Raw genomic sequence first — 13612 nt, forward strand, 5'->3', positions numbered from 1 at the left:
GTCACTGATCTGCCTCCTTGACAGTCTCAGCAAAGCCAATGCTTTCCAATTGGACAGTATTGTGGTTGGCTCAGATCATCACTTCTGATGATGTCAGCCAAGCAGGCATTTCAGGGGCAGAGCCTGCAGCAGCAGACTGGATTAAAGGTAAGATTTTACTATATTTAAGAGGGTAAGGCAGGGCCAGGTGGTGTTTTTAACACGTTTGTGTTCGTGACCCTATAGTGTTCCTTTCAATTTGAAATTCACTTTGAATTCTCACTTTAGTGAATAACAAGGTGAGACACATATATATGCACAAACATACTTGAAAAGAAGCTTAAAAAAAGAAATTAGGTGAACCAGTAGGGCATATATATATATATATATATAGGCAAATGATGAAACCTACCACTGATGTAAGTGCCATATGAAAACTGTAGATCCGTGCCAGTCCAAAGTCTGCCAGTTTTATTTGCCCATTGCTCGTGACAAGGATGTTTTGAGGCTTGAGGTCTCGATGCACCACGCGGTGTGAATGAAGGAAATCCAGTCCTTGGAGAAGCTGGTGCATCATATCCTGGAATAAGGGCAAAGCACATTCATAATTACCAAATCTGACCGATATGATTCAATAGTATAAACTCACACGGAAGGAGGGGGCCGCAAAGCACTCACAGTACCCCTGTTCTATCCAGAGGGGCACACTGCGGGCCAAGCTGATACATTTAGCTTTTCTTCTGAAAACTAGTGAAAACTAGCACTGGAGCCAAGTTAAGTAGGATAAAATAGGCTATTTAAACAACATTTTATTTGTGTATACTTTGTGTCAAGGTTTGTGTATGTGTCACTGTGTGTATCTGCCTATGTGTGTGTATGTGTGTGTGTCTCAGTGTGTGTATATGACACTGTGTGTATGTGTCAATGTATGTACAGTTGCAAGAAAAAGTATGTGAACCCTTTGGAATGATATGGATTTCTGCACAAATTGGTCATAAAATGTGATCTGATAATCATCTAAGTCACAACAATAGACAATCACAGTCTGCTTAAACTAATAACACACAAAGAATGAAATGTTGCCATGTTTTTATTGAACACACCATGTAAACATGTAAATTAATCTCCTCCAAGCTATATTGGGTTTAGCTATAATTGCACTTGAAGAACCTGTTTTTATATAATGCAGATAAAATATAATGAAAACATTTAAACCCTAAACAAACAGCCCGAGGACGAGTTGCACAAATATACAATACCTCCACCAAATACTATGGTACATATATTTTATTTAAATGATTGTCCCTTGAAGCTGCATTATACTGAACCTGGCTTTTAACATGTTCCTTTTAGGGCAAATAATTGCCCACGTGATGTCACATCCGTGCACTGTTGGATTCTAAAATTTGTAAATATATATCTACATATCCAATGTTATTTACTTCAACCGTCAGTGGTTTTAACTTAAGGACAGAGGCAAGTTCTGTCCAAGACAAAATCTGGATTTTGAGCTTTATGTCTGTTCAACTAAATTTTTCTTCTTTAATGTTAAGTGCACCCACACTTATTGTATATAATTTTATTAAGGAGAAATAAGGCTTTCATTTCACATAATATACATATACATGTACATTTTATGTATAAAATCTAAAAAAGTGTTCTTAGTTCTGCATGGCATCTTAGCTGTGAATGTCATAATATATTTGTGTTCAGCAATGTCTCATACAACAGGTTTTACACATTGGAATTTTCCAGATTGGTTTGCTGGGCCTAGGTTGCCATTGAGACAGTCTGGCAGCCCAGGAATTAAAGTCCACCAGGGCATAGCATTTGCAAAAGTAGACAACCCAGGGTATTCAAAATGGGGTATGTCCAGTTTCTTTAGCAGCCACTTAGTATCAAACCTAGGCCCAAGTTAGCGTTCATATTAGTTTTTTTCATTTTTCACAAAAAGATGCTTTTACACCGTTGATATCTTCAGCATTTTATGCTTTATTGCTCTAAAACACTCGTATTTTTGTTCAGCGATGTCTCACGAGTACAACAGTATCCCCCATGTCCAGTTGTAAAGTTACAGGGTCAAACATAAGGCTTACCCATAATAGTTTATATACACTAGGATTTTCCAGATTGGTTATGTTGCCTTTGAGACAGTGTGGAAGCCCAGGAGTGAGAATAATCCCCATCATTGCATACCATTTGAAGAATAAGACAAGCCAGGGTATTCAAAATGGGATATATGCAGTCTTTTTAGTAGCCAGTTAATCATAAATGCTGGCCAAGGTTAGCACTTTTTTTTTTTTTTGCATCTTTACACACACAAACTGCACTTTCACTGATGATATCATTGTGATACATTTTAGTGTGTTGAAACTCATATATGTGTTCAGCGAAGTCTCCAGAGTACAAATGTATGCCCCGTGTACAGGTTTTATGGTGTTGTGGATACATCTATATATATTTCAAAATACACTTAAAATGAACTTTTATACATACATATATATATATATATATATATATATATATATATGTATAAAAGTTCATTTTAAGTGTATATATATATAATATAATATGTATAAAAGTTCATTTTAAGTGTATATATATATATATATATATATATATATATATATATATATATATATATATATATATGGAACATGGGGGGGTGGTTGCACTCACCTGAACATGCTTAAATGGGGTGCTGCTGGGGGCCATATTATACAATACACAAGATCCAGCGCACTCTCCTATCTACTAAACAGCAACTTCAATGTTGACAGATTTTATTCGTTTTTAAAATTTTTTATTTAAAAACACCTTATCTAGGCAAAAAATAATGGGGATTTAGTTACATTATATGATCATACATTGCATAAGCCTGCCACAACGTCAATGTACCCCATCTTTGGCAGCTCCTACTCTCACAGTCTAATGTCTGCTCTTATGAGATTAATCCACTTACTTGGGGAAAAAATTCCATCTGAGGCTCTCTGCAGTACAAGGCTAAATAGATGAGGCACCTGTGACAGGGAGGGGTGCAAAACCAAGGAGTTGGCTAGACTCCCAAATATATATATATGGAACATGGGGGGATGGTTGCACTCACCTGAACATGCTTAAATGGGGTGCTGCTGGATAGCGCACTCTCCTATCTACTAAACAGCAACTTCAATGTTGACAGATTTGGGAATATTTTGCAGTCTAGCCAACTCCTTGGTTTTGCACCCCTCCCTGTCACAGGTGCCTCATCTCAGGTCCCTATTTAGCCTTGTACTGCAGAGAGCCTCAGATGGAATTTTTTTCCCCCAAGTAAGTGGGTTAATCTCATAAGAGCAGACATTAGACTGTGAGAGTAGGACCTGCCAAAGATGGGGTACATTGACGTTGTGGCAGGCTTATGCAATATATGATCATATAATGTAACTAAATCCCCATTATTTTTTGCCTAGATAAGCTGTTTTTAAATAAATTTTTTTAAAAACTAATAAAATCTGTCAACATTGAAGTTGCTGTTTAGTAGATAGGAGAGTGCGCTGGATCTTGTGTATTGTATAATATGGCCCCCAGCAGCACCCCATTTAAGCATGTTCAGGTGAGTGCAACCACCCCCCCATGTTCCATATATATATATTTGGGAGTCTAGCCAACTCCTTGGTTTTGCACCCCTCCCTGTTACAGGTGCGTCATCTCAGGTCCCTATTTAGCCTTGTACTGCAGAGAGCCTCAGATGGATTTTTTTCCCCAAGTAAGTGGGTTAATCTCATAAGAGCAGACATTAGACTGTGAGAGTAGGACCTGCCAAAGATGGGGTACATTGACGTTGTGGCAGGCTTATGCAATGTATGATCATATAATGTAACTAAATCCCCATTATTTTTTGCCTAGATAAGGTGTTTTTAACCCCTTAACGACGCTAGACGGTTCAGGACCGTCATCGGCATTTTTCCCTTGCCGACCGACGACGGTCCTGAACCGTCCTAAATTTAAGAGGTACTTACCCGATCGCCGTCGTTCCCCCGGCGGCGATCGGCGGTGCTCCCGGTGTGGGGAGACTGCCTGCAGCCCAGACAGTCTCCCCATGGCGGATTAGGACCCCTGTGGCCATGTGATCGCCCAACAGGGCGACCACATGGTCACAATAGGTGTCCATGTGTCTGCCTGCAGGGGGACTGCCTGTGCTGACAGGCAGTCTCCCTGCAAGTGTAAAATCAAAAAAAAATTAAAGTTATAGTTAATAAAAAAAAATGATTATTATATATGTGTATATATATATATATATATGATATATAGACATATATTATACCTATATAATATATGTCTATATATCATATATATAATGTCATACTAAGTGTATTTTTATATACATATATTAATATAAAAATACACTTATAATTAAATTACACACGTATATATATAATATATATAATAACTATATATATTGTATATATATATAATTATAAAATACGAATAATAAGTAATTTAAATTAAATTAAAAAATTAAAAATAATAATACAAATTTTTAAAGAAATTATATATCTATACGAAATTTTATTCTAACTGTATTTTGATATTAATATATATATATTTATATCAAAATACACTTAGAATGCAATTGTATATATATCTATGTATATATAAATAAATAAAAAGAATACGAACTATTCATATGTCCATATACAAAATTACATAAATAATTATATAAATATACACGTAGACTTCAAATATATAAATATGCATATATATTTAAATTCTACGTGCGTATTTATGTAATATTTTTACATAATTAAGTTATTTTATTGATTGCAATTTAAGGGACCTGCCTGCCAACCCAGGCCGAAAGTCCAGAGAATTTAATTTGCTGTCACTGTATTTTACCCTGTAACGTTCTACGACACCCTAAAACCTGTACATGGGGGGTACTTTTTTACTCGGGGTCAAATATATGGGTCAAATATTTTTACATTGAAAATGGCCAGGTTGGTTACATTGCCTTTGAGAGCGTATGGTAGCCCAGGAATGAGAATTACCCCCATGATGGCATACCATTTGCAAAAGAAGACAACCCAAGGTATTGCAAATGGGGTATGTCCAGTCTTTTTTAGTAACCACTTAGTCACAAACACTGGCCAAAATTAGCGTTCAATTTAGTTTTTTACTTTTTTCACACACAAACAAATATGAACGCTAACTTTGGCCAGTGTTTGCGACTAAGTGGCTACTAAAAAAGTCTGGACATACCCCATATTGAATACCCTGGGTTGTCTACTTTAAAAAAAATATGTACATGTGGGGTGTTATTCAGCGATTTATGACAGATAATAGTGCTACAATGTCACTATTGATACATTTTAAAAATGTATGTTTTGAAACAGCAATATCCTACTTGTACTTATAGCCCTATAACATGCAAAAAAGTAGCAAAAAGCATGTAAACACTGGGTATTTTTAAACTCAGGACAACATTTTTAATCTATTTAGCAGTTTTTTTCATTCGCTTTTGTAGATGAGTAAAAGATTTTTCACATAAAAGTCAAAAAACATGTATTTTTTTCAATTTTTCATCATATTTTTTCATTTTTTAAAAATTAAATTACATGAGATTATATAAATAATGGTATGTAAAGAAAGCCCCTTTTGTCCTGAAAAAAACAATATATAATTTGTATGGGAACAGTAAATGAGAGAGCGGAAAATTACAGCTAAACACAAACACCACAAAAGTGTAAAAAGATGCCTGGTCGCAAATGTACAACATCGCAAAAACAGTCAGGTCCTTAAGGGGTTAAATAATTTTTTTTTAAAAACTAATAAAATCTGTCAACATTGAAGTTGCTGTTTAGTAGATAGGAGAGTGCGCTGGATCTTGTGTATTGTATAATATGGCCCCCAGCAGCACCCCATTTAAGCATGTTCAGGTGAGTGCAACCACCCCCCCATGTTCCATATATATATATATATATTTGGGAGTCTAGCCAACTCCTTGGTTTTGCACCCCTCCCTGTCACAGGTGCGTCATCTCAGGTCCCTATTTAGCCTTGTACTGCAGAGAGCCTCAGATGGAATTTTTTTCCCAAGTAAGTGGGTTAATCTCATAAGAGCAGACATTAGACTGTGAGAGTAGGACCTGCCAAAGATGGGGTACATTGACGTTGTGGCAGGCTTATGCAATGTATGATCATATAATGTAACTAAATCCCCATTATTTTTTGCCTAGATAAGGTGTTTTTAAATAAAAAAATGTAAAAACTAATAAAATCTGTCAACATTGAAGTTGCTGTTTAGTAGATAGGAGAGTGCGCTGGATCTTGTGTATTGTGTGTGTGTATGTGTGTATATATATATATATATATATATATATATAAAAAATTTAACCCATGTACAATAATTTAATTCCTTCATTTATGTGTTTGGGGTTTCCGCCTACAACCCAGGCAGTCCCCCTCCAGGCAGTGCTTCGGACTGCCTATGCAGTCATGTGAACGAAATCATTGCGATTACATTGTGATCCAAAGGGCCAGATATGTAGCAGGGGGATTGCCTGGGCTGTCAGGCAATCCCCACTAAACGCAGGGGTAGGTGAGTATATGGGGCCGTCCATGCTGCAGACTGTTACAGCGTTCTTGGTCGTCGCAACAGCTTTTATTTTTTGTAGGAGGGTATAGAATCCATAACAGTGTTAAGGGATTAATGTTATATACCGTATATATAAAACTTACAATTTCATTTTCTATGCTACTAGCCAGTAGCCATGTTACTCACCAATGCAAGTCTGGAGGGTCTATGGCACACTTAACAGGGCTAAATATCCACTTGCCAATGGCAATACATTTCATGTGGGTAAAATGTTAGCACAATTCTACATTGTAGAATCTATACGTTAATCACACTGTTCATCCATCCATCAATGTAGCTATTTGTCTGTGTATCATATTTGCATATGAAATGTAAGAGAGAGAAAAAAATAAATACAAAGTCAACTTATATAGACAAACATTGCCCGCGGGGGTCCCAGGGGTTAAAGGCTGAGTGTAATATTTTCTAACGGGTACTTGGAGGAAGAGCAATGTGACAGATGTTGATAACTGAATCTGCGGGCAGACGGGAGAGGTAGTTAACGTGGGGCTTAATTTTAGGTTTTTTGGTTTCTTGCAGCTGCCCTCGGATATCAACTAATTGCATCCACTTGTTTATCCTCAGATAATGTCTGGCAGAGCCTGAGTAAAATTCTCTTTTTTTGTTTTCCTTCTCTTTAACGGTCATTTCCTCTCTGGTGTAACTTGCATGTCAGCATGTGACAAGCAGAAATTAATGGGGACACTGCTGTGCCAATAGTCCTCAATAGCTTTGACACTGGCTGCAGCCTGCCTGCTTGGCCACCCAGTCAGACCGCACATGACACATGGAGATTGGCCCACAGAGCTATTCACTGACAAGCCAGCTGGTTACTGATTAAAAAGATAAAACAATGGCTGGCAGTAAGAGAAGAAAAGGTTTAGCAACTGCTCGAAAGTAAAGTTTTTCTTGCCTTTTGTAATAAAAAATACCCTCTATAAATGCATCGGAAATCTTTAAAAAAAAAATACACATGCTATTAAAAGCAATAATGAGAATTACTAAGATCTGAAAGCTTTCTCTAATTAAAGGGACATTCTGAGAACTATCAGACATGTTAATTGCAAACTTTATGGTGCAAAGAGGTCCCCTGTCCCTGTCTTACTGTACACAATGCCTTAGAACTGCAGCTATAAGACAGCCCTTTCTTTGACTGCTGTTAAAGGAGGAAGGTTCACAGACGGCTTTGCCATCCAAATCCGTCCAGCATTTGTGTTCGAGCTGTGCAGGTGAGGTGGGCATGTAACATGTATTTCCCTTACCAGCCACAAGATTGTGCAGCAATGAGAAGCAGCATATGATTGAATGGGTTAGCTCAGAATATATCCTCGCTGTCCAAACATGGGCAGATTTGAACCAATAGCTCAGAAATGAAAATGCCACATTATTTAAGGAGCTTCAGAGGGGTCTGGTTTTTGGTACATAGAATTATGATTTAAATATAAAAAAATATCAATTTAATTATTGCATTTATACAGTAAGCTGTAAATGTAAGTGGCTATTTAAATTTACTCTAATTTGTTGCTTTTTTCCGCTCACGAATGGAACAGCATCTTCTTTTTGCTACTAATTCCGGTTGTACTTTTAGATGGTGCAATACTTAAGAGGGGATTTATGTGTTACAAATCTGCAGCTTCATTCATTATACCAATGAATGCAGCTGTGAAGTAGGAGTTTCACTGCTCCAAACTTGCTGGGCATGTGATAAAAATATAAATATATCACATCATTGTTTAGCACACATCCCCCTCCACAGGACACGGATATTGGTATTTATATATTGCATATATTTGTCATGTCTCCAAAATATTACTGCCAATATCTGAGCTAGCTTACTGATATCCCAAGGCACTGAAGCACTCCAGGGTTAGGTTATGAAATCAAGGCACTGACATTCACGTTGAACTGATCAACTCTACAAGAGTACAAAGTTATTTTTACATATTCTTGCTGTGTGATCAATATTTTGGATGCCAAAATTAGCGCTGCTGTCATTTAAAGGGTTAAGCATAAGCAATGTAACGCGATGGCTATCAAAGTCTGCTTATCTGTTGCAATTATAATCCTTATGATCTTTATTAAAAGCTTACTCCAACCACCATGATTACTTATTCCCCCTCACCGGCTCCAAACATGCGCAGGCACTCAGAGTCGGTGAAAAAGGTCAAATCAAAGGCTTTGGTTTGGAATTAAGCTACGTTTTAGATTGATTTGCTTGTTTATAACGTGCGGGGCCTAATTGCTCTAAGAAATGCCCAATAGGGCATGCTAAATTGAATATATATATATACACATATACACATGTATTTATTTATATATTTTAAAAGAGTTTAAGTTCTCCTATACGGTTCTCTACCTACTTATGCCAATAAAATGTATTATTTATGAGGAGGCTTTCCTTCAGACACCACACTCTTATAATACAGAGTTTCTTTCAAACATGTTCCTTTTTTCAAGAAAAAGGAAGAAAAACAACATTTGTTTTCCGCTGTGCGTGATAACCGGATCCCAACTGGATTTTAACCGTATATAGGCCTTTTTATCACATTGACTTGGAACTTGTGAATCTAAAAGTTAATGCTTATGTAAATAATTTAAATATAATTCATTTATAAGTTTCAGATATTAAAGGAAATACAATTAGAAAGTCAATCATTTAACATGCCAATAAAGGAGATACAAACAGCTAGGAGGGTACAGGCAAAAGTGGAAGGATGATGGGGTGTTTGCACGGCCTTGACTAGCAAGATTGAATAACAGAGGATAAATTGCAATTATAGGTAGAATGGCGGGTTCTCAAATAGGGATCGACCGATATTGATTTTTTAGAGCCGATACCGATACCGATAAGCTGTGAACTTTCATGCCGATAGCCGATAACTTGCCGATATTCTGTACATTTACCATTTTGAAAAAATAAACTCTTTCTAACGGTAAATGCACAAAATATACATGCCACATGTAGTGGATGAAGTGTATTTAGACAGGGGAGCTGTGTGTGTAGTGGATGCAGTGTGTATTTGTGTAGTGTGTATATATAGTGTATGCAGAGTGTATAGTGAATGCAGTGAGTGTTTGTGTAGTGTGTGTGTGTGTATATATATATATATATATAGTGAATGCAGAGTGTGTGTTTGTGTAGTGTGTGTATAGTGAATGCAGAGTGTGTGTTTGTGTAGTGTGTGTATAGTGAATGCAGAGTGTGTGTTTGTGTAGTGTGTGTATAGTGAATGCAGAGTGTGTGTTTGTGTAGTGTGTGTATAGTGAATGCAGAGTGTGTGTTTGTGTAGTGTGTATGTATGTAATGCAGTTTGTGTGTGTGTAGTTTGTGTATGTAATGCAGTGTGTGTGTTTGTGTAGTGTGTATGTATGTAATGCAGTGTGTGTGTTTGTGTAGTGTGTATGTATGCAATGCAGTTTGTGTGTGTTTGTGTAGTGTGTATGTATGTAATGCAGTGTGTGTGTGTTTGTGTAGTGTGTATGTATGTTATGCAGTGTGTGTGTGTTTGTGTAGTGTGTATGTATGTAATGCAGTGTGTGTGTGTGTTTGTGTAGTGTGTATGTATGTCATGCAGTGAGTGTGTGTGTGTGCGTGTGTTAATGTAATTTGTGTAAAATGGAGGGGGGGATTTTTTATGTTTATTATAATTTTTTTTATATTTAAATTGTATTGTTTTTGTTTCTTTTAGTCCCCCCCCCCCCACCGGCTTCTTACCAGGGAGGGGGGGATATAGTATTCCCTGGTGGTCCGGTGGCTTGTTAAGTACTGTGGGGCGGCTGGCAGCAAGCGCTAACTTACCCTCCCAGCAGCTCCTCCAGCTCCCCAGTGTAAATCTCGCGTCCCTTAGTGCCGCGCGGAGCGTTGCCATGGTAACCCGTGGCAACGCTCTGCAGCCGCGGGTCTCGCGAGATTTAGACATGGAGCTGCTGGGAGGGTAAGTCAGCGCTTGCTGCCGGCCCCCCCAGGATCGCCGGGCTTGTAATGAGCCTGGCGGTCCTAGGAGGTATTATCGGCAATATCGGTAGCTATATTGGCCGATACCGATATTTCCGAAAATAACGAATATCGGCCGATTATATCGGTAAAACCGATAATCGGTCGATCCCTATTCTCAAACATGATACATCATAAAGATAATGAATGTTTTTAATCAGATTCGAGAAAACCTCACAAATTAAATAACAAAATTTACCGCCGTTAACAGCTAATTTTAGGCTGAAATAGTGGGTTTGGAAAACCAAACTAAATTCAGACTGTTGTTTTGCACTCAGTGAATTAATCTGATCAATTTTATTCCATATTGTATCAGCCTTTTCTATATTGTTTGTATTTTTTCTTTTTTATTTCTCTTTTGGAAGTTATATTTACATATTTTTATTCAAATGAGACCAACATTCAATGTTTTATTTTTTTTCTTTAGTAGTAAAACAAAGGACAATGAATTTAAAACAGACAAAGAAATGAAGTAGGATGAAAAAAACCCCACTGGAGATGGGAGTAAACTGGCATTTTGCTCTATAACAAGCAAGGAAACGCTTTTATGTTAGATGCTTACAGATTTCACTTCAATCCAGAACATCCCCTTTCCTGACCAAAATGAAAACTTTACAATTACAAAACAATGCAAAACATTGTTTACTGGGGTAGTTTGAGGGCATTGAGCGATACTTCAATACCAAGATTTGGCCGAAGTCCCAATTCCGGAAATCTGACATTAAAAACTTGTAATGGAGGCTGTCATGCTATCAGGAAACATGACCAAACCGAATAGCCGATAAGAATACTAATGATGTTATCTGGAAAAAAAAAAGAAAGATTACTTAAACTGACTCAATGGTCTTCTCAATATTATTTCTTTATATAAAATGTCAGCTTCCAAAGAATTAAACTGCTGAGAACGAGGTAACCCGGTTTATTGCCCCTGACATGTCTCCCAATGTATTGCTATTTAACATATCTCGCAAAGACTTAAGCTGAAAATAAATAAATATGTTTTCTTTATAATATGAAGCTCTTTGATTTTTTTAAGTTTTTATGTTTCCACTGTGGACGGTGTAACTTAAGCACTGCAATATATAACAGATTTTTTTTTTCCAGTTCCTCGCTTGTTTTTCATCTTCTATGCAATGTCTAATTAAATGAATCACAAGGCACAATCAATACGGAATTAATATTTTGTGTTGGGAGTTCAGTGTTTTCTAACTGATTTATCCAGCGTTCGCTTGATAATGACCCATTGTCAGACTGTGAGTCAAGCATATTTCCACACTGTGTCTCCACTCATTATGCTTCGGTGGACCTCTTGAATCCAGAAGAAAAGACATATTTTTACCGTGAATTTGCTACCACAAAAGTAAAAAAGACAAGAAGATAAGTTTCCACCTCATTTCACATGCAAAGAGTTTTTCATCCGCCACCACGGGGATGGTCTTGTTCTCTCGCTAGAAAATTGCTCTTAGTGTAGTGTCATAATCAATTGCCACTGGGACACAGAAGACTAAAGAGTGAAATCAATGGCATTTAAACCAGAACTGTCTAAGTACAGGACATTAGACAAACCAAACGTTTTAATAAGCTGTCAAGTAACATCAGATCAAAAGGTTGCACTCAACTGTAAAACAATATTAACACACTATATTAACTATAATATCAATACAAAATACTGAAACAAGGTAATCCTCAGTGAGTGATGTTTTTTTAATTAGATGTAGAATTCTTCCAAAGTTGTACAGATTCATTCTAGAACATCGTGTAAAGAAGGTCACTTGACGTACTAGTATATTGCTAATGTTTATAAAATACATTAACAGTACGAAGGTCAGGGCAAAAAGCCCTAATAATAAAGGTTTGCTTTCACACTTTTAATACGGCTCTGCCCATTAGCTCTTAAAGGACAGGTGTAATGAGAGATGTAAATTGATGAGTCTACAAGTTAAGATAAAAACAGCATTTCATAGAATTTCCCATACTGGCTACTAATGGCCGCGGCATCCTTTCTAAAGGATATCGGATGACTATATGTAACTATACCCTGAAAAGAGGGATAATGCACAGCTGTCACAGAGAAAATGCTTAAAATGAATGCAATCGACACAAAGCACAAAAAGGGCAACTACATAATCCTTAGTATGGAGAACTGGCTGGATAAGTATATTTCCCATAGCGGTGCTTTGAAATAAGAGTTTTCAAGTCTAGGAATAGCCTAGCATAGTCATAATAATGATTATCTTTATCACTTAGTAGATATACACTCTCTTGACACATAATACCAACATACTTCAATGTGATCTAAGCAAAGTGTCTTAAGCCAAAATTCCGGCTTACCGAATGAGAGAATATTTTTGCTATCTATTCACGATAGACGTACGATGAACACTTCGTATTTACACCTATTATCTAACGATACACTAAACACATATTCCCATGGTGTTGTCTACTTTAACAATAGCCATGGGACTTCTGAAAGTAATGAGTTCCCTACGAAAGTCCCACAGTCTATATTTTAACGATATTGGCTTCTCTGTACACTAATCAGATTTGATGCAACGCCAACCAATGATGCTCGTGAGCAGAGCTATTTTATTAGATCACCTGGCTACAATAACCAGTTCTAATTCCATTTAGAATCTTCATGTACATACATTAGAAGGTAGCTCTTGGCAGAGGTTCTTGGAAATTTTGTGGGCCCAAAATGCAAAATAAATCTGTAATTCTTCAGCTGTGGCTCTTTGATTCTTTTTGCCTGCAGAACCATGATATTTACGAAGTGCTTACGTCCTCTTCATTCTCTACTTTTCAACTCTGCTCACGTCCTCTTCGTTCTCTACTTTTTTGAATGTGCGGCAGAATCTAATGTAAACTATTTTTTTTTTCTAATTATTTTAATAAAGTCCGTATACAAACACTACTTGGATGAGCGGGTGTGACCAGAGCGGGGAGCTGTGAAATTATTTCGCACAGGGCGCCTGAAGACCTAAGGCTGGCCCTGCTTGTACTATAACAAGCCGGTTAATCAAAATG

At 37.0% G+C, this 13612-nt stretch overlaps 1 protein-coding gene across 1 annotated transcript in view; it reads right to left on the minus strand.

Moving 5' to 3' along the window:
* The window catches only part of LOC134609157 (cyclin-dependent kinase 6-like), a 173930-nt gene that overhangs the window by 87534 nt on the left and 72784 nt on the right, over window positions 1–13612 (minus strand). The window contains exon 4 of the mRNA XM_063452657.1: window positions 392–559. Within this exon, the coding sequence (XP_063308727.1) occupies window positions 392–559 (168 nt within the window). The remainder of the gene's footprint in view (window positions 1–391; window positions 560–13612) is intronic.

This window comes from Pelobates fuscus, chromosome 4 (assembly GCF_036172605.1).
Source record: "Pelobates fuscus isolate aPelFus1 chromosome 4, aPelFus1.pri, whole genome shotgun sequence".
NCBI lineage: Eukaryota > Metazoa > Chordata > Amphibia > Anura > Pelobatidae > Pelobates > Pelobates fuscus.